At 41.1% G+C, this 22,577-nt stretch overlaps 1 protein-coding gene across 3 annotated transcripts; it reads left to right on the top strand.

Annotated features, from left to right (window-relative positions):
• Positions 1 to 801: 801 nt before the first annotated feature.
• On the top strand, positions 802 to 22,318 carry LOC307141600 (uncharacterized protein). 3 transcript variants are annotated; one of them, XM_079841939.1, is made up of 8 exons: positions 802 to 934; positions 4,605 to 4,670; positions 13,264 to 13,343; positions 13,622 to 13,754; positions 15,167 to 15,451; positions 16,086 to 16,142; positions 16,762 to 16,864; positions 16,976 to 22,318. In XM_079841939.1, the coding sequence occupies exons 1-8, from the start codon at positions 838 to 840 to the stop codon at positions 21,126 to 21,128; spliced, it is 4,974 nt and encodes a 1,657-aa protein (XP_079698065.1). In that variant the 5' UTR covers positions 802 to 837; the 3' UTR covers positions 21,129 to 22,318. The 3 variants fall into 3 exon arrangements, with proteins under 3 accessions (XP_079698065.1, XP_079698066.1, XP_079698067.1); XM_079841940.1 differs by lacking the exon at positions 16,086 to 16,142 and having other exon boundaries at positions 808 to 934; XM_079841941.1 differs by lacking the exons at positions 13,264 to 13,343; positions 16,086 to 16,142 and having other exon boundaries at positions 817 to 934.
• Positions 22,319 to 22,577: the final 259 nt, after the last annotated feature.

Raw genomic sequence — 22,577 nt, 5'->3', positions numbered from 1 at the left:
ATAGATGCACTTTTATGATGGAGAGATGCACTTTTATGATGGAAAGATGCACTTTTATGATGGAAAGATGCACTTTTATGATGGAGAGATGCACTTTTATGATGGATAGATGCACTTTTATGATGGAAAGATGCACTTTTATGATGGATAGATGCACTTTTATGATGGAGAGATGCACTTTTATGATGGAGAGATGCACTTTTATGATGGATAGATGCACTTTTATGATGGATAGATGCACTTTTATGATGGAAAGATGCACTTTTATGATGGATAGATGCACTTTTATGATGGAGAGATGCACTTTTATGATGGAGAGATGCACTTTTATGATGGAGAGATGCACTTTTATGATGGAGAGATGCACTTTTATGATGGAGAGATGCACTTTTATGATGGATAGATGCACTTTTATGATGGAAAGATGCACTTTTATGATGGATAGATGCACTTTTATGATGGAGAGATGCACTTTTATGATGGAAAGATGATGGAAAGATGCACTTTAATGATGGATAGATGCACTTTTATGATAGACAGATGCACTTTTATGATGGATAGATGCACTTTTATGATGGACAGATGCACTTTCACTGTCATTATAAAGCTTGTAAGAGTCAGGACAGTTATTAATATAACTCTTATTGTGTTCGTCTGAGAGAAGAATATCATACACACACTAGGATGAGCTGAGGGCGAGTAAATCATGGGCTAATCTTCAGTGTTTTTCCTCATGTTGTCGTGAGGTGGCGCTGTCAGTCCGTCGACCGCAGGAGGCGAGCGCGAGTACGCCGTGACGTCACGTGCCGAAGCGACGCATATTTGCAAGTCGATAAAATGGCGAGTTCGTGCACGAAGCGGCTGTGCACGAATGAGAGGTTTGTTATTCGCCAGGACGCGGATTGCTGGAGGTCAGAGTTCGTTCACTGTGTGGGTAAGATGAGCTCTCTCTGCAGAACACTCCGTTTACACGGTTTGATCACGCTAGGGTAACAGAAATAAGGGCACTAGTTCCTGCAGTTAGCATGCTAACGCTAACCGTAAGGATCGGATCAAACTCCGTTAATCTCTGGCTTTCGGTGATCAAATCTCACACGCGACGCGCTGCCGTTCACCCGCGACGCCTTCGCTGTATTTATCGTCGGGATATTGTAATTCATAAAGAGTTATGCGTAGCGCTAGCCCTGCGCGCTCACGTCCGTCTGGAAGTTGTTTTTTTAAATGCGCGTTCATGTGCAGATGATTGACAGATAAGCAAATGTCAGCACTGCAGAAGTGAAAGCACAAATAAAAAAATAGCTATTAATACGTTTACTGTAAAGCAAATGTACTGAACGTGTGTTTTGTTTTATATATACTATATATTTTGCTAAAAAAAATATTTTTCTTCTCGGGGTTCCCAAACTTTTGATCGTTTGCTGTGATGGCTCTGTGTAATAATCCTAAATTACTATTGATTTCATAATTTTAGTTACTAATAATGTTACATATTTTGTCTCTCTTGATTGTGAAGCACCGAGCTTGAGTTGTTAATGTACTTTCATAAACAACAGTAAAATATTCTAAATGTTAATATTCAGGCTGTATTATCACTTCTCTGCGGGTCCTTTAAAGTCTAAATATTTAATGTTCAGATTTACACTCAATCACTTGCACGAAACGATCATGATCTGGAAAGCACATGGAAAATTAGAGTTTTTTTTTAAATTCATGAGCTCCTAGTGACATAATTCTTATTAAGGTGGGCATTTCCTCTTACTCTGCCTCTTTTAATTTCCATTATAAATATATATTAAACATTAATATCCACACAAATGTGGTCCAGGCAACGCCTACATTATATTCACTGCATGTGTATTTAAATATCCTTAAAAAATAGTTATGAAACTTCTCTTTGCCCTCAGTCAAAACGATTGGCAGACAACAAATGATGATTTAAATAGGCGCTCTCTTTATAAATAAACCACAGATTTGAGCTTTAAACCACTACATTCTCACCTGAAAAAGTCTTAACCTCATTTTGTGAAACAATAGTTCTATTTTTAAATGATGCAGGGTTTCTCATCATCACTTCACCATGTGACCGCAGCGAGCCGGCTCCTGATTGGCTAACGCGCCGCGAATTGACGCCAAAGTTTAAATTTTTCAACTCAGGCGTCAAACGCGGATTCACTTCAAACGCGTGAATGCACGAAAAGCACCACTCGCGCGTATCGCAGACGCTCAATTCACGTCATTTGCGCAAACTGGACGGGCGAAAGAGGCGGAATCGCGTCATCGTTTTATTTTTCTTATTTTCTACCCAAAAGTGTCCTTCACACTGGAGGCCAGAGGGCGCCCTCGAGCAGAAACGCCACATTTGCGTCAGAAGTAATCGTTTGTTTTCAGGAAATCCCTGATGTGAAGCTATAGCGCTGTAGCTGAATAAAACGAAGATAGAAACGCTTTGACTGATTAAACATGAAGAGAATAAAATCTGGTGTATTTGAGTTCTTCAAGCCTTCTCGGGTATTTTCATAATAATAAAGTATTCAGTGCTGATGGACATTCTGTGATGAGAAGCCACATCAGCTCAGTTATCAGTTATTAAACGCTGTATTTGATTGGACAGCAGGTTTATGAACGCTTCACATTGCTAGTTTGTGAAGATGTTTGACACGTGTTGCTCAAACGCGCAGTGCTTTCAGACGGAGCAGCGTTTCCTCCTGATCACTGACACGCTGGGCTTTTATTGATTTATTTAAAATCGCAGCCTTTGCGCTTCCGCACATGAGCCAAATCGCGACTGCGGTTCGATTTCAGTTAATCGTGCAGCCCTAGTTTTCGTTGACTTAAAACTCCGCCTCAGTGTGGACACAAGGCCAAAACGGAGAGAAAAAGATGCGTTTTCAAACCAGAACCTATTACTGTGGACTAGGGATCGACCGATGTGGATTTTTTTAGTGTCAATATCGATTTTTTTTTTTTTTCATCAGCCTTAGCCAATGAGCGATACGGCCTGCCGATATTTGGAGCCGATACTGCTTTTGCTCACTCAATTTACATCATAAAAACGACACGATCATGATTAGGGGTGCTCCGATTGATCGGCAACCGATCGGTCGATAATGGCTTTGGGATGATTGATCGGCGGTCTCCAATAAGGCTGATCTCATGAACCAATCGCAGCTGACGACACATAAACCCGCACCTGCTGTGAGAGCTAGGGCATGATATGCAGACACCGTCTCATTCTCTTTCCAGCGCGGGTGAAATAATTATAATGCTGAAGGTGAGGTACAATTCATATTTCTATATTAAATAACTTACGCAGTGAAAACTTTCTGTGGGACGTAAGTTCACAAACAGCGCGCGTGAATCACCGAGTGCGCGCGCTCTTTCTCTCCCTTTCAAAATGCTCAAATGGCTTCACATCAGCGCATCGCATCTGCACTAAAATCCAGCTGCACAGTTGACACAGGATTTGCCGCTTTGCACAATCGAGGCAGTGTCGCATCGTCACTAAAGTTTATCATTTACATTTATTTTTAAGTCTTGCCAGTGTTCAAACCGCACTCGCGCGCACGGTCTGGAGAGACACACACACACACACACACACACACAGGCCATCTCACAAAAAGCTTGCGTGTACAAATTGCGCTGAAATGGTCAGATACACACACATGTATGTACTAAATGAGCGTCTTGACGAGTGTGCACGTTAACCCCGTCGTGACCCGCGAGTGGACGTTTGTGCAGCTGTAACTGTAACCGTATCCGTGTTCGCTCTTAAAGTGACAGCTGTGGAATAAACTGCTGCTGTCTCTGAGTTTCTCTTTGTCTTGTGTTGTTTGATGAACCTTTATGACACTCACTGCTCTTGAATGACTAACTTTTGCAACCTTAAGTGTAAGGATTAATCTAATTTAATTAATCAGGGAAGACCAATATTAATTTACATTTGATTTCTTATTAATTGTCTTTAGTATTTCTTACCTCAATACTAATGTTAGACCTACCTGAAAAATTGTTTTTAAAAACAAAAATGCACTGCATGATCAAATATTTAGGTCTTTGGGCTCATCTTTCCACTCACTCCCATCAGTTACGCTTATTTATCTCTTCTCATGCATTTATTATGTATTATCAATATTTTACGATATTTTTAAAAAAATAATTATAAAGCCGTCATACACTGATCTCGACTGGCTATTCTTATTTTCTATGGAATATTGCAGTTTAAATAATCAAATACACTAAAGCATTTCCCACGCAACAGCATCTCAACTTCAACATTTATCAAATCTCGACTAACTTCATCTCTTCTCTGATGATGAGGGCGGGGCCACCTGTCACTCACATGAGATCCACCAATAGCAAACCACAGCCATCCAATCAAATCCCCACAGACACACTCAAGCCCCGCCCACATTTGTTCTTGTTTGCCAAGCGATTCACTCGATAAACGGCACAAAAGGATCAAGACCAGCGTGACTTTAACGCTCCCTCCCCTCCTTCCACTCGCACTGCAAGCAATAACTATATATTTATGAGTGTGTGTTATGCATTATGGCTGTGTAATGTTTGCTAAAGTGTGAGGAACTGCTTCTCTTCTCCTCTGACAGGTCTTGACAACATCTTGGAAGTGTTTGTGGGAACAGCCGTGGTGGAGGACCTCAGGCTTTTAGAAGGTAACGTACAGTAATAGTCTTTAGTGTAATCATAATGAATGAATCCATCGTTATTAAAGCTACACAAGTTATTCAGTCGAGAGCACGGAGCGATTCCCTCTTTTCTTTTGTGGCGTGATTAATATTAATGACCGACTGCAGCAGGTTTATTATTTTAATGCTCATATAATGTGACACATCATCCATTTCTGTCTCGTTCAATATCATATTTTGAAGCTGAGTTCAGGATCACACACTCTCTGAGAGACTGCGGTTTGTTTTAGATGCTCTGAAAAACGTCTCGCTAGGAATTTGTCAACTTTTTCCTGCGCCCCATGATGCTTTGCACACATAACTTCCACTGAACTGCTCCATTGGTTGAGTTTCACAGGACTCTGAACTGAAATGATTGACACTTGTTTGTACTTTGGTTGCGCCGCTCCTCACACACATCGCTTCCAGTCGACAGGCTTCATGTGGGACTATTAGGGGCGAAACAATCCTCTAAACCTACAGGAAGCAGCAGTGAGAAGAAGTTTGACAGAACAAAGTCTGATCGTGTGATCAAGCTTCAGGCTAGTTTGTGTTTCGACGTCTTGGAAAGAACGTTTTAGGCGGATGTGGATCAGTGACCACTTCTGTGACCTTTTCATTGCACCCCATCAAACAAACTTGAGTTTCTGTATAAGCCCATTCACCAATTGTAATACGACTGAAGACATTCGAGAATAGAGCAGCGTCTCCATCACATGTTTAAAAGATCACCATCACCATCATCATCACCATCAGTAATTACTCAATCAGGCTCTTTCCCTCCATCATAATGAGTGCCATCAGGCCACACACACACACATCATAATGAGTGTCGTCTCAGAGCGTCAGGCCAAACACACACACACACATCATGAGTGTCGTCTCAAAGTGTCAGGCCAAGCACACACACACACACACACACACACACACACATCATAATGAGTGTCGTCTCAGAGCATCTGGCCAAACACACACACACACACACACACACACATCATAATGAGTGTCGTCTCAGAGCGTCAGGCCAAACACACAAACACACACACACACACACACACACATCATAATGAGTGTCGTCTCAGAGCGTCAGGCCAAACACACACACACACACACACACACATCATAATGAGTGTCGTCTCAGAGCGTCAGGCCAAACACACACACACACACACACACACACACACATCATAATGAGTGTCGTCTCAGAGCGTCAGGCCACACACACACACACACATCATAATGAGTGTCGTCTCAGAGCGTCAGGCCAAACACACACACACACACACATCATAATGAGTGTCGTCTCAGAGCATCAGGCCAAACACACACACACACACACACACACACACATCATAATGAGTGTCGTCTCAGAGCATCAGGCCAAACACACACACACACACACACACACACACACACACACACACACATCATGTTCTCTTGCGTTGAGATGCTGGTGTTTGGGAGCTCAATTGTACGAGATGCTTCTGGAGGAATACACACACACACACACACTAAACGCTTCTGGAGGAAATCATTCTGATTCTCAGGCGTCTCTGAGCCACCAAACCAACATCAGAGATGCTGCGACGCCATTGGTCCGCTGGTTAGTGCAGTTGTCCAATCACAGCCTCCGCTGAGACAGTCACATGAGTTGGTTGCGCATCAAGGGATTCATTCAGGAGATGTAGTTAGTGTGTCTTCTCATCGGATAAACAAACCATCCGTCTTGATGACGTTTTTAATGCACATATTTACAAATTATGCACATCTTGGCATTTCCAAAGCATATAAAAGTGCGTGCGTGCGTGCGTGCGTGCGTGCGTGTGTGCGTGTGTGTGTGTGTGTGTGTGTGTGTGTGTGTGTGTGTGGCCTGACTTGAATGTGGTTTTATAAAAGGCCATATGCACATTCTTCAGTGAGTTTAAATGAATCGGTTTACTTCAATACTCCACTCACTCTAGTAAAATAGCTTTTTTTTTTTTTTTTTATGTATAAATTCAGATGTTTTACATTGCATTTGTGCAAACACAACGTTTATATGTCAGGCCCCTGGTTGTCAAAGCCTCTCAAAATGGTAAAAAAAAAAAAAAGGTGTGTGAGTGTGGTATACTGGCTCATAAAACACAGCACCAGAGATACGGCCCATCAGAGGAACAGTTAATATTAGGGATGCAACTCTACAGTTAGTCCACGGTTCAATACACACCTCGGTTTTTAACCACGGTTTTCAGTTCGGTTCTGATGGCTTGTCACATCAGTGTTTTGTTATTCTATTCTTAAGCAACAGGAACAGCAAGAGGTTAAGGAGAAAAAATATTTCTTTAGAAAAGAAAAGAGAATTTCTTTATTGCAATACTCTTTCTTTATTTTACTTAAAAGAATTGAAAAACCCTTACTTAAACTTAACTTTACTTAAAAAATCCTTGTACACATTCCTAGTGTATTGTAAAATATAATATAAATATATATAAAGATTTACACTGGCAGCTCAGAGCTGTACAGCAGCATTAAAGTATGAAATTGAATGAATGAATGTAAAAATAAAACACTTCACAGACTTCACTATAAAATATACACTGATTCTTATTAAAGCTGCTGTATTAGTTCTTCAGTCAAGAGCAGTGAGTGATTTTCTCTTTGTCTTTTGTTGTTGTATTAACATTAAAGGGATAGTTCACTATCCCTAGTGAACTAGTGAACTAGATAGTTCACATGATTTTAGAGGTGAACTGTCCCTTTAAGGACAGCGTATTCACTATAGGCTGCGCTGCTGTCAATTAAAGACCTGCACACATCTAATATACACACACACCGATTTTACTTTCACTTTAGACATAACCGACTGTGTTTATGTTAAACTTGTGTGTATTTGACAGTATTGGCGCAGTAAGACGACTAACTTAATTAGTCCAGTAATCGTGTGTTTGACAGGCGTTTATTGCGCGCGCTCTGAAAAGCGCATGTTTAAACTGTGCATAAGCACGTGAATTAAATGTTTACCCAGCAAGAATTTAAAACGCATGCAAATAATGAGCTTTGGTGATTGTGAATAACTCTAGTGTCCCCGTGAGTATAACTCCACCACTAGCGTGTGATGTGAATGTATGTCGTTGTTCAGTTTTGAGATGGAGGCAAATGATAGAATTTGTAGAAAAATAATTAATTAAATGCAAAACCGACGCAATTCACAAGCATGTATTGAACCGTGAATGCCGTACCGAACGCTTCAATATTATATTGAGTATTGTGGCATCTGTAGTTAATATGCCTTGTGCGCCGTCTAATCGTTCCACTGGGAAGGTGTGTGATGCTTTTTAGTGCTGTCTAAATAAACGTCTAAATTATAACATATCTTGTATAATTGACAGATTTTTGAGTTATACATGTTTTCATCTCGTACAACTGCATTCAGTTTGTGTGTCTCAAATCACAGATGTGAAGTAGCAAAACCTAAACTTACATAGACATCTTTGAGCACAGGCTGGTTTTATTTTTAATGCTCAAGTTGTTAAACAGTTCTGTCTCCTGAAGTTAAGTGCGCTTCTGCGAGTGTTTCCATGGCGACTCCTGGATTCTAGGCTTGCTATGATAGTCGGTGTTGCCGGTGTTACCGGTGTCCAGACTCAACACCGGTTACATCACTTGCCCACCGTGGCACCGCCCACCGTCTTTTTGATTTTTTTATAGTAATAAAATCATTTAGTTCAGTTAGAGAACAGACAATACAAATAAAAACTGAACGATCTGCTTAATAAAGCAGGATCCGACCGTAGTCTCGGCAGCGGCAGGAGTCATTCATCAGATTTAAGAGTGAGGAGCTGACTGAGATGATCGCGGAAGATTTGGTTTCAAAGCGAAACGTAAAAGCGCCTATTTAAGGGAGTTTGTCATTTGTTTTGTTGTTGTATTTTTCATTAAAAATAATAGACTAATGAACCCATAATTCAAGCAACCCGCAGCCGAATTGGCGCTAATTCAAAACCGAAAGTTAAATGTGCACGGCCGCACAGAGCGCGCATTGTTTCCTTTCGCCTGGCTCCGCAGTGCGAGCCTCCGCTACGCTGACTGCGCGCATTTCTTTTTGCCGCGCGCACCCTCGCGCTCGTGCGGGCGCGTCGAGTATAAACGAGGCTTTACGGACGAACTGTTATTCATTCATGGCGTGCATCTCAATCATAGACTGATCAATGTTTGATCAGTGCCCTGACAACTGAACTAGTGAACTGATTGAGACGCACCCATGGCCTCAGAGCGCGCATTTACAGACGAGCTTCATTCACGGTGTGCGCGCACTGTTCAGTTTCAGTTCAGAGCGGTCGTGTGCATGTTACTTTCGGTTAGAATTAGTGATTTAAAAGCCTCCGCCGGTGATACCGGTATTACCGGTGTTGTCACACATCAATTAACCGGTGGGAAAATTTCCTCACCGTCACATCCCTACTGGATTCAATGCTCTTTTGAGAATATCTGTATTTTTAGGCTGAATATGGCCATATGTGTCTTAGTGTCTAACCCCCCATGCCCCGCCCTTCCAGCACTTACTCTCTGTGAAGAGGATGTGTGTCAGGTCTTCAGGAAACAGAAGACCGTGTTTCTCCAGCCTGTCTAAACCGGTTCTGTCCAGCTGGCCTTCATCTTCTCACAGATCACTGGAGCCTTCCTGCTTCAAACGCTCCACCATCATCCCTATCCCAAACAAACCCCCAAATCACATTCCTTTCTACACTATATTGCCAAAAGTGTTGTGCCGGCCGCCTTCACACACACATGAGCTTTAATGCCATCCCATTGTTAATCCGTAGGGTTTAATATGGAGTCGCTCTAACAGCTCCAGCTCTTCTTTCCTCAAGGTTTAGGAGTGTGTTTATGGGGATTCTTCATTTGTGATGTTGGACGAGAAGGCCTGGCTCTCAGTCTCCGCTCTATTTCATCCCAAAGCTGTTCTATCGGGTTGAGGTCAGGACTCCAGTTCCTCCACACCAAACTCCTCATCCATGTCTTTATGGAGACGCTTTGTGCACTGGTGCATGCTGGGACAGGAAGGGGCCGTCCCCAAACTGGTCCCACAAAGTTGGGAGCATGAAATTGTCCAAAATGTCTTGGTGAAGCATTAAGAGTTCCTTTCACTGGAACTAACCTCCACTCCTGAGAGCGGCCCATTCTCTCACTAATGTGTGTAGAAGCGAACACACACACACACACACACACACACACACTAACCCCTGAAAAACAAGGAGGTCTGGAGCTCTTGACTCTGCAGAAAGTTGGCGACTTCTGTGACCCTCATCATGCGCTGACCCCGCTCTGTGACCCTCAGCATGCGCTGACCCCGCTCTGTGACCCTCAGCATGCGCTGACCCCGCTCTTTGTGGCTGAGTTGCTGTTGTTCCCAATGGCTTCCACTTTGGGGATTATTGGTGCTCTCCTGCCCACCCTCCAAGAACTGAATCCATCCAGAATGAGGGAAAACTCAGAAAATACTCTGGACTCCTCGCATTCAAGCACTACCACTTATATAGAACAATACCCTGCTTATTCTATTATATAACCAAAACAATTTCTGTGTGTGTGTGCAAACATACATGGCAATAAATCTCTTTCTGATTCAATTATTTAAATCACTGGATAAGTCAAAATCCCCAATTCTTTCTGCTGGCCATAATTATTGTTTAAATTCTTAAAGAACATTCATACTGATAAACCCAAACCATGAGTGCATTGATTCTTTTATCCAATATACAAATTCACATGGGCAAGAGAAATTAAAACATTTTGCAGCTTAATTGCCCTCGCCAGTGAGTGGCATGGTCTCCAAACTCAGCCGGTCTGGTCAGATCATGGTGGCAATGACATTATGTCAACCACATTTGGTGAAGACTGGACAACTTGAAGACGTTTTACAACCCAAAACACTTGAGCTGTTGTTACCATTTGAGAATAATAATTGAATTACACTTGTATAAGGAAGCTTTTGATTAGGGTTGGGTGCCGTTCACATTTTAACCGGTATCAGTACCCAGCGGTACCTTTTATTCGGTCCTTTTGGGATGTTTACATCAAGTAAGTTACAACTTGTAAGTCATTTATAGAAGTGTTATTGACGTTATGCCAGATAGGGATGCACCGGTTGACCGGCCAAAAACCGGAACGACCGGTTTTTGCTTCTAGCGCGCGATCGACAACCGGTTTTCTTTGTATTTTTCTGCCGATTTTTCCGGAAGTGCGCCCGCGTGCACATACGCCTATATTGCAATCATTCGCGAACATGTCACTTGTGTGTTACAAACACAAACTGGAGAACTGAGGGAAGAGACGAGGAATGAAGAGCCGCTTTCCTGTGCGAGCTGAAGTTGCGCGAGCTTACCTCAAGCGTAGATGGTGAGTGTTTGTTCAGCTCAGCTTCTCACATGTTGGATCGGATGAGAACGAAACAGACTAACTTGTGACAAAGCCAAAATACTTCTTTTTGTAGCCTAAAGCCCCGGGTATACTTCACTCACCGCGCCCGGACGCGTCACGCGCGCAGCCCTGTCGCGCGTCTTTCAAAGTATACTACACAACGGATGCTCGCGGATGATCGCGTTCGACACATGCGCAGTAAAAAAGTGTCTATGCTCCACCAGACATCGGAGGGCAGCACTGAGTCCTGTCATCAACGGGACATTCGCTGGGCATGATCGGAGAAGAACTGTAGTGCATCCACCATTGCTACATAGTTTGGAAGAAACACTGAAGAATAAAAAATTATCTTCTTTTTTTTTCAAGCGTGTTGTTTTTAAACCGGTCTTTGCACACTCTTCTTCGACGGCTGAACACTGTGCTCAATACTGTGTTTATTGCCACCTAGTGGACTCTTCTGTACTGCTGGCGCATGCGCTGTTGCACGCGGACCGTCCGTGCGGTCTCAAAATTTGGGCTGCGCGCGGACGGGGTGTGCGGCCGGCCGCGAGCCCTCCGAATGACGAAAATTACGTCATGCGGCGGTGCACGAACGCGGACGGCCGAAGTATACCCGGGCCTTAAAGAAGAACATGCATGCACTTTAGAAATGAAATACTGGTAACACTTTAGAATAATGGTCATTAGTTAACGTTAGTTAACTACATTTAGTTAACATTAACAAAGATTAATAAACGCTTTATAAGTGCAGTTCATTATTAGTTAATGTTAATTTCAACATTTACTAATGCATTATTAAAATCTTGTTAACATTAGTTAATGCACTGTGATGTTTATATTAACTAACGTTAACAAAGATGAACAAATACAGTAACTAATGTACTGCTCATGGTTAGTTCATGTTAGTTAATACATTAACTAATGTTAACGAATAACCATTATTCTAAAGTGTTACCTTTTATTTTACCTTAAAATGACTGACTTAATTTGATTTAAAAAGCACCTGCTGTAGCATCTTAGTTTTTTTTCGTTGCACTAAATATTATTTGATTTAATATTTTGGAACAATTATATACTTTTTTATATAAAATAAAAAAATTGATTTAATTTCAGTGGTTAAGACTTTTTTTCTTTACACTGAATTTAAAAACAAATGCTGATTTAAGGAACATCTTTGTTTGGATTGTGGAATATATGCAGTTGTTGACTTTAATTTCACCTTTCAGCCTTTAATTTCCAATTCAATTTCCCGTTAATTTCAGATTGCGGACTTGTTTTCATTAGCCAAAAGCCAATTTAACCTGTTAAATACCAAATAAACATCTTGTTCATGTATACTTTCATTCTTTTATTGTGTAAAAAAAAAATCGGAAATCTGAATCGGCCAGTTTTCTTGAAAAAAATCGGTATCGGAATCGGCCATGTAAAATCCTGATCGGTGCATCACTAGTGCCAGAGCTGCCCTGCTCTCTGTCTGCCATCGTCTGTGATGTTTGATTACTGTAATATTTACTAGTGAATAGTAGACTACTAGCTACTTAAAGTAATTCATAAAAACAACCATATTATTTTTTTCTTTTTAATTTAATTTAAAAGATTCCCCACTAATGTGTTGTCTTCATTTGATTACCAGAAAATACACAAGACTTTCTTTTAATTTAATGTAACTTTTTTTGTCAAACAAAGCTGCACAACTGAGCTTTATACAGTTAAAATTAAAACATGAATGCAATTTTTAATTTATTTTTTAAAAAAAACTTAAAAAATAATGTTTTTATTATTATTATTACATTAGTGTTAGTATTATTACATTGAGACGTATCTAAACTCTGCTGTACACCAGTGATATTTCAAACTTTTATTTTGACGGGTTGCCGTGAAGACCTTTTAAGTTTCTGTGTTTATGACGGTAGTTTTTCTCAAATGAAACGGTAAAAGCTCATGAAGTGCCTCTGGAGATGACGTTTGTGCGTTCATGTCCTCATATGAGATGCAGAGATGGAAACAAACCCTACTTTTGATTGACTGTTTCTGGTCTACATTGACAAAGTCATGCTACCAAAAATGGACTGCTAGTTAGTCTGTAAACCTGCTAGTAGTTGTTTAGCAGTAGCAGCTTGGTCTTGGTCTTTCCCTTCCCTGCACACACGGTTGAATTTTGCCTCTTCTTTTGGATCCACAGATTGTAAGCCTGCAAGTGTGTCAAATTGGTCATTTGATGAAAATTGTCTTTACTGCTGCTTAAGACGAGAGAAAGTGAAGGTAGTTTTTTTTGTTCATTTATATTTTCCCCCCTCTTTCCTGATATGTCAAGACACCTTGGAAGAACGTTCTGTTTTTCTTGACTCTACAGTCATATCAAGTAGTGTCCAAAGGACACCGTGGTTTCAATTATAGCTTTTTAAATGTTAATTTCATTTTCCATTTTCCATGGTGTTTCAATACATTAAGTACATGTTGCATGTGTGTCTCCTTGAAGTATGTACAACACCTTGTGCGCTTACTCTTATTCCGCCCTTGTATTTTCACCCCATGAACAGGAACATGTAATTGCACTCAACAAACAAATTGTGGAAAGTGGAGGAAAACCTTTACTAGGTAAAGATCCTTCTAATATCAGAAGGCTGGAGTGGCAGTCGGAGGAATACCTGAATGCAGTGTTACACAGGAAAAGTGAGTATACCTCAGATGCTCTGTCATTTCATCAGACATGGGGCATTATAATAACGGGAATGGCTGCAACTTTTACTCAGTTGCTGCTCACCTTAAATGAGTTGATCATGTGCATTTAGCCCAGGGGTGTCCAAAGTCCGAATTTCAAATGGTCCGCAGCTTGTCTATTAAAATATATTATATGTGGCCCGCCACGGATCATTTACAAATCGTGCAGTTTCACACGAATTTGCTTAATCCAGTTAAACAGCACTGACTTAATCAACAACACTAACGTGCAAATCAGGAGAAACACTGAGCCGATTCAGTTCAAATACTTTTCAAACAACACTTCACCAACATTTATCATGTGTTTACTGTGGTAACACGAACTGTAATGTGTCAGAAATGTAGGTTAATATCTCATTTTATTTAATTTGTAATGTAGACATGTATTAAATGAGTAATAAAGGCCAAAGTGCAGACTATTTTTGTCATAAACTTGCAGTTTTGTGCATTTGTATTTATATGTTTATAGACTAAATGCCTTAAAGGCATTCTAGATAAAGATTTTCTTTTTTGTTTTTACTTTTTGCCTTGTGTGCACTTCAAAAACTGCTGTCAATTAGTATTTTTTTCTTGTTTCTAGTATAAATATATCTAAAAATTCTTAAATCAAGATGCATTTACTAGATAAGTTAAATGACATTAGTTGTTTTTTACTTATTTTCTGGAAAATAAAATGAAATTGAAGTGAGTTTTTGGATAAAACAAGCAAATATATCTGCCAATGGGGTGAGAACAATAATGTTTCGGTTTGGAATCTTGTTTCTCTCCCAAACAGAAACAAGATTATTTTTCTAATCCATTGGCAAATAATTTAGTTTGTTTCAAGCAAAAACTCAATTCATTTTGATTCTCTCCCCACCCCAGGAATCAAGAAAAATATGTAACTTTCCTTAGTAAAAGCATCTTGATTTAAGAATTTTTAGATATTTGGACTGGAAAAAAAGACAGAAATACCAAGTACGAAAAGTATTTTTCCTAAATAGAGCACTTATTAAATTGAAATAAGAATACAGTTCTAACTCAGTAATAATATTTAAATTTCACCCATTAAAACTTATTGGTTAATGAAAGTTTTACAGATATTGTTAAATATATATACATTTCCTGTGTCCTATCTCAAGCTACTCTACTGTCAGCTTAAGCTTTTGTCAAATTTGTCATGTTTCCAACAAAAAATGTTATTTCTTTATTTATATATCGTGTGTGTGTATATATAAATAAAATCGAATCTGGCCCCCTTTAAAAAAAGTTTGGACACCCCTGATTTAGCCTATCCCTATGAAGCATTTCTCAACAAGATCACATCAACTGTGACCTCCCATGTTGCCAATTCTTTTTAACATGTCTAATTGAACTGTCAACAGAATACACACCAAGAATTCCAGATCCGCACATCCCTGTGGTGGCCTGTGGTTTCGTTCAGCAGATGATCAATGAGTTGGCTAAATATTATACCTCAAGGAAAAACTGCTCTCAGGACTCCCTTCAAAACAATGGAAAAAAGGACCAAAGCCCTCTGAAAACTAGCGGTGTCTCTCCAACCACTGCTGTCGATATCGCTTCTGCTCAGAACAAGTTAATCATGGTGGACCAAGATGCCCCGCTGGACCTCTCTGTGAAAAAGGTCAAAGTAGAGGACATTGAGCAAGGTGCGGTACAGAATTATGACTGTGTGTTTGTATGTGTGTGTGTCTCTCTCTCACTCTCACCTAAAGGATTATTAGGAACACACACTAATACTGTGTTTGACCCCCTTTCGCCTTAATTCTACGTGGCATTGATTCCACAAGGTGCTGAAAGCATTCTTTAGAAATGTTGGCCCATATTGATAGGAGAGCATCTTGCAGTTGATGGAGATTTGTGGGATGCACATCCAGGGCACGAAGCTCCCGTTCCACCACATCCCAAAGATGCTCTATTGGGTTGAGATCTGGGGCCTGTGGGGGCCATTTTAGTTCAGTGAACTCATTGTCATGTTCAAGAAACCAATTTGAAATGATTGGAGCTTTGTGACGGTGCATTATCCTGCTGGAAGTAGCCATCAGAGGATGGGGACATGCTGCTCATAAAGGGATGGACATGGTCAGAAACAATGGTCAGGTAGGCTGTGGCATTTAAACCATGCCCAATTGGCACTAAGGGGCCTATAGTGTGCCAAGAAAACATCCCCCACACCATTACACCACCACCACCAGCCTGCACAGTGGTAACAAGGCATGATGGATCCATGTTCTCATTCTGTTTACGCCAAATTCTGACTCTACCATCTGAATGTCTCAACAGAAATCCAGACTCATCAGACCAGGCAACATTCTTCCAGTCTTCAACTGTCCAATTTTGGTGAGCTTGTGCAAATTGTCGCCTCTTTTTCCTATTTGTAGTGGAGATGAGTTGTCCCCGGTGGGGTCTTCTGCTGTTGTAGCCCATCCGCCTCAAGGTTGTGTGTGTTGTGGCTTCACAAATGCTTTGACTGAAATAACCACTCGTTACAACCGAGGTATGCAGCAAAGTTTCTCTTCTATCAGCTTGAATCAGTCGGCCCATTCTCCTCTGACCTCTAGCATCAACAAGGCATTTTCTCCCACAGGACTGCCGCATACTGGATGCTTTTCCCTTTTCACACCATTCTTTGTAAACTCTAGAAATGGTTGTGTGTGAAAATCCCAGTAACTGAGCAGATTGTGAAATACTCAGACCGGCCCGTCTGGCACCAACAACCATGACGCTCAAAATTGCTTAAATTCCCATTCCGACATTCAGTGTGGAGTTCAGGAGATTGTCTTGACCAGGACCACACCCCTAAATGCATTGAAGCAACTGCCATGTGATTGGTTGATTAGATAATTGCATTAATGAGAAATTGAACAGGTGTTCCTAATAATCCTTTAGGTGAGTGTATATATGAGCTTCTTGTTCAAAAGAAATGTTCTATTTAGTTTTGAATTATTTGTCTCTTTAGATGGAGTTCTTGACCTCTCGACTAAGAAGAATTTCAACAAAAGCCATGCATCTTTAAGGAACTCTAATGTCCATGCCAGCCCGGCTACACATTCGGTTAAAAGGTAAAGGAAATCGGCACTCTTATTGACCAGGTTTATATGTATTATTTGCTCATCACATAAAGACATGTGCTCTAGAATTATCCAGTAATTTTTTTTTGCATGGTCTTTCAGGGATTCTGTCAGCCTGAGTCTTGCCCAAGAAGGAGATCTACAGTCGGTGTCCACTTTGGAACAGTTCATGTCTAAGCTGTGTTTGCATCACCAGCGCCAGATAGTTGATGCATTGGGCTTCTTACAAAGCGAAGTCAAGTCTGTGGCGGCTCCCAACCCTTTCCAAGCACCAAATTTGACCGGGAAGCAAGCGACAACCAGCTGCAGCAATGCAACGTTTGAAACGAGGACTGAAAGAACGGTGGAGGCTGCTGTGAGCATTACAGATGTACTTACTAGAGAGTCTCAAGAGTCATCTGTTGTCAGGACAGGTCAAAATCCTACCGGAGAGCCTAATGGAGATGATCCCAGTGTTGCACGGGTAACGGGTGAAAAACCAGTAGACCTTTGCAAGATGGAAGAATTGTCGCCTTCATCTTGTGGAACAGGTGTTGAGTGTGGAAATGAAAGTTCTCCAAACAAATTTATCATGACAAAGACAACTACTGATCATCAGGAAGCAAAAAAATCATTAGAATCAAGTGTTCAGCAAATTCAATGTAGCGATTCTGTATGCACTGCAGAGTCTGATCATGGAGACCTGTTATCACAATGCACACAGAAGGACTTTTTTGCACAAAGCGAAGATGCTGTTGTAAAGCCTTCCACAATTCACAAGACATCAAATGTAGTTTTACCAATGTCTCCTAGAACAGCCAGGAAAAGCAGAAAAGGGTCTTACCTTGGGCAAAGGAATGGCTCTTTAAGTTGTATCATAAATGATACCGATAGCCATTGTGACTTGGTGTATATTAGAAAATCAATAACCGAATGTCAACTTCAATCTCGTAATCGACTGCATCCACGACAAAATGCTCGGAAGAGCACAAGAGGTCACAAGTACGTCGAAGAGTACTTGGAACTAAAAACCGTCCGTACGCTAGCTCGTAAATCTATAGGTAATTCCAGTGGGAATTGTCCAGCTTATATGCCAGAAATGCATACCTCAGTCGCGCCGAAGCAGGCCCTTTGTATGTCTGGCAGTGTTCCTCTCATAAACGCACCTTTTGCAGGGGACTGCATGAAAAATGTTATTCAGAAATTATCATCAGAGCAGATAGCGGAGAATGAAAAGCCGGGAGATGTCGTAAAAGTAACTGGTCTTGGTCTGGTGGTTGAAACCAGTCAGACGGATAAAGTTGAAAGTAATGGGCAAATTTCCCATGAACCATCTTGCGAATTAACCACGCAACCAGAACTGATCACAGAAGCGCTCATTACTCCTAATGCAGCAATAGAAATCAAAGAAACCACTAAACCCACAGAACTCCCTGTACAGAAAGAAGGATGTGAGTCCCAAATTGCACCAATTCCAGAAGAGGTGGTAGGTGATACAGAAAGTAAGGTCCCATGTGAGGATAAATCTTTGGAGCCATCAATGATCCCTTTGTCCCCTAACATGGCCAAAGAGTCATCGGATGGAGTCGACGTGGAACCGAGAAATGAGGGCGAAACGTCAAACCCCAGTGAAGTCGAGACTGCAGCAGATGTCCAGAAACAATCTGAGACCTCGGAAATGAAGGCAAACACTGAGGATAGAAGTGCTCATGTTTCGCATGACTCTGAAAGTAGTCTTCAAACAGCAAACTATTCCAAACTTCCAGTGAAGGATCAAGGGGATTCAGCGGCCTCTACTGTACAACCACTTGTAAAATGTAAGGAGAAGGATATGGATCCGCATACCCCAAAAGTTAAACATACAGCGCCCTCCGACAGATGCTTGCGTAGTAGAGTTTCAAAAGGCAACGTTGACGTAGTGAAAGACTCTGCGAAGAGTGGTACATCTGAACTTGAGCATGCCAATGATAAAAGCCCAAAGACTCAATCTACTGAAACAAATGTTGATGAAGAGCCTGATTTAAAGGCTCTAGACACTCTTGAAACCGCACAGGAGCTCGCAGCTGCCAAACCTGCCAACAGTCTAGTTGTGGATCATGCAGTCAAAACAAGACCAAAATCAAGGAACACAACCGCTTTTCAAAGAGATCCGAGTCCAGGCGTCAAAATGAGTGATGAGTTGCCAAGTGTTTTGTCACCCGAGGTTCTTCCAGAGACTGTGTGCACCCCTTCCACCTCGGAGAGTGGAAAACACCACAAACTGAATAATCAAGCCTCTGAAAGCTCTGAAAATATGCCAATTAAAAATGAAAGTAGTCCTATTGAAGTGTCAGAAAGCATCAAAAAGTCGCCTCCAAGCTCTGAAAATATGCTTTTGAGAAGCAGAAGTAACGCTGAACGGCCTTCTGGTAGCAAATCGAGCTGTCCAACAGAAGGCCATTCGGAAAAGCCTTTAAAAAGGAACAGCTCTGCTAGTGAGCAGGCAGCTAATAAAGACTTGTGTACGTCTTCCGAGGAAGTAACGCGTATGCCCCTACGAAGCAGGACTATTAGTACAAAACAGACTGTTACTAAAGATTCTCCTGTTAAAGGTTCAATTAAGAGTTGCGTCAGCGAACAACCGATCAGTTCACTCCCCAGTACTCCCTGTAGAAAAACGGAGGCCATTGCACACATGCCCTTAAGAAGCAGTGGCAGTTCAATTGCAGAACCTCCCCATGACAATAAATCTGCTAAAGTAGATGCTTTAGAGAGTCCTGGGCGCATGTCGTTGAGAAGAGGGAATGTATCTGAAAAGACGTTGGACTCAGCAACACCCCCTAGTCGAAATAAACGTCCTTTGAGACCACAACGGGTTTTGGCATCCTCGAGTGGGGAAGCTGAAGAGAGCCCTAAAATCCAAAACCAGAAGCTTTTGGAGACCCAAATAAAAGGCGCTTTGAATGTGCCAGACGAGTCCTTGTGCATAGCTGGTCTTCAGAGGACTGGACCAGTTGTTTGTAGCGCCCCCAAATTTTTGGAAGCGCTAAGGGGAGAAAAACACCAGCAGTTAATTTCAAATTTAAATGCAAAGTTTGATAAAATGCACAAAGGTTGGTTACAAATGGACAAGGAGGGTCAGCCTGCACCGAAACCCAAAAACAAGGCAGATAGACTCAAAGAAATCTGGAAAAGCAAACGCAGAGCCCGAAAGTCAAGACCGTTGGAACAACAGAAGTTTTCCCCTGTGCAAATGCTTTTCATGAAGCCCTTTGACTTGCCCACTATCTGCAGGTGGTTCCTGCAATCGACCGAAACTAAATCTCTAGTAATCGTTAAGAAGGTGAACACCAGACTTCCTTCGGAAACGCAGTTGTGTTTTCACAGTTCGTCATCAGGAGCGGGGTCTTCTCATGGCATATTTCCGAGCCTCCAGGCCGAACGGCTGAAGAAGCATCTGAAAAAGTTTGCCATTGCATCACCGGTGAAGAATAACCCCAAGAATCAAAGGCTACTGTCAAAAGCTTTAGGTCAGGGTATCTCTAGTAAAGAGAAGCACGAACCGACGACTGCCACGCGGATCTCCACAAAGGCCCAGAGTCTTGCTGGAGTGGCTCCGGCTCCGGCTCCCGAGAGCCTCGGTGCGATCGCAGGCAATGCCAAAAACCCAGCGAGTGCTCGAATCCTTAGGAAATATTCCAACATGCGCGAGAAACTTCAGGTCCAGCAAAACAAGAAATGCAAAGAGAAGACAACATTCAAAGGTGCTCGTTTGAAGGCGGCATTAATTCCAAAGAAAGCCGACAAACCGAAATTACAGACCCGCAAAGGACCGAAGTCTGTGGTTGTCCAAAGGATATCGTCCCTCACCAAGAAGGCGAAAGCAAACTCTGCCCTCAAAGAACGGGCTTTGAAAAAGAACCCATGTCAGAAAGACGGTGCCTCTCCGAAGAAGTTGCAGGCACTCAAAAAAGGGACCAAAGCCATTGGTGAGCAGGTCTCGAGTAAAAAACAGACACTGCCCAAAACCAGGACCGATAAGCCACAGCAAATGAAAACAAGTGGGACTAAAGTTGACCTAAAGAAATCGGGGCTCCCTAAAGGCCCTAATAATTTAGAATCACAATCTTTAGATGTGGACATTAAGCCTCTGGCATCGGAAGACCAAGTGTTAACTAGGTCTCAAAGAAAGATGGAAGTGACCCCTTCACAGACTGGCTCTCCGAAGTCCTCCACAAAGCGAGGCTTGGAACCGCTGGTCACTCCAACTAAACGTACAAGAACTTCAAAACCGTGAGAAAATGTGTACAGGTACTAGATCTCGTGTAGAAACGTCTCACAAGGACAAAGGGGTGCTGATGCTTTTCAAAAGGTTCCTTTTTTGGAAGGACAGATTTATTTTTGAAGCTATTTTTTAAGCTTGGCAGTACATTTTCAGAGTTTTTTGAATATATTGTCATGTGAGAGAGTTTTGTCTTTGAAAAGAAGGACCGCTCAACCTAACAGTGTCAAACTTTCCCCAAATATGCTTTAAGAAATCGTATTTGTTTGTTACAGAAAATTGATATTTTTTCCCGGGAGCCGTTAATGTAATGTGCCGTCAATAAATACAGGTTCCGAATCCCTTTAATGGGGCATTTTAAATATGGGTTATGAATAACTCAACTCGCTTGTTTGACCGTTACATTGTATAGCTTATTATTACAACAACTTGTAATTTTGAACCAGATATTATTTAAGGAGTGATCCACAATTCTAAAACAATTAATAATTTTAGTTAAAGTAGCTTTGTAACCTGAATAATGTGCCTTTTTCTTATCTGTATTTATGAGTAATTGAGTTTGCCTCAAGAAATAAAGCCTCATTCTTTTTGCACATAGATGAGAAATTTGTCCCAAAATTCTTATGATCATGGCTTTTTTTTTCTTAGTCTTTTTTTCTTTTCTTGTATTCTTACTAATTTCTCTTTTAGAGCACTGAATTTTGAATATGTTGTAGTTGATATTTTCATACAGTGTTGTACCTTCTCATTTAGTCCGTTCCTTTATGATGATGTTGATGATGATGATTTATGCATAGAAGCTTGTGCATATCACTGTTGATTTCTATAGAGAAGAGTAATTTATGCATTATGGTCTCAAACGCTGTATTTATGATGCTAAGAAGGAAACTATGCAAGATTACAGGTTTTCTAAAACATGTTTCTGCGAAGTTCTTTTAATTTTTTTCCAGCTTACTCTTTCATAATTGCATTGTTTTAATATTTTTTAACATTACTTGAGTCAAAACAGTAAATTTAAGGCTTGAAGATCTTACCCCATTTATATGGTTTTTGGTGTGTCGGGGGAAAAATGATGATGTAAATGAATTTGGTTTTGAGCTGTATATGTTTTATCTTTTGTCCGTTTTTCATGCATTTTGTTCAGATGTTTTTTTTTTTTTTTGTCCCTGAAAGTAAATAAGTGATGAGTAAAGAATGTGCAGTGAAAGCTGGTTCTCAATCGTGTAATTTCATCCAGAAAATGCAATTTGCATGTAGAAGCCAATGTTTTCAATGCATCTCAACCACAGGAGCTTTATAGTGAATTATTAATAATTTAGTTTTGCTTCTCAAGGGTTCAAATGACAACCAGATCCTCACGTCCGGATTGATAAAATTGTGTCGGGAACCCAATATTTTGCTGCTTTAAACATTGTTTTGGTGGTTTTGATAAAGCAGACATAGACACTCATATAATCACACATT

The sequence above is a fragment of the Gobio gobio genome (genome assembly GCF_949357685.1).
Source record: "Gobio gobio genome assembly, chromosome: 18".
Classification (NCBI taxonomy): Eukaryota; Metazoa; Chordata; class Actinopteri; order Cypriniformes; family Gobionidae; genus Gobio; species Gobio gobio.
The sequence above is the reverse complement of the archived record's forward strand: the minus strand, read 5'-3'. Positions and strand labels throughout refer to the sequence as shown.

Coding starts and splice junctions, on each gene's coding strand:
- LOC307141600 (XM_079841939.1), top strand. CDS start 838: ATGGCGAGTTCGTGCACGAAGCGGCTGTGCACGAATGAGAGGTTTGTT. Junction 4,671..13,263: donor GGACCTCAGGCTTTTAGAAG/GTAACGTACAGT, acceptor TTGGATCCACAG/ATTGTAAGCCTGCAAGTGTG. Junction 16,143..16,761: donor TCTTCAACTGTCCAATTTTG/GTGAGCTTGTGC, acceptor TTGTCTCTTTAG/ATGGAGTTCTTGACCTCTCG.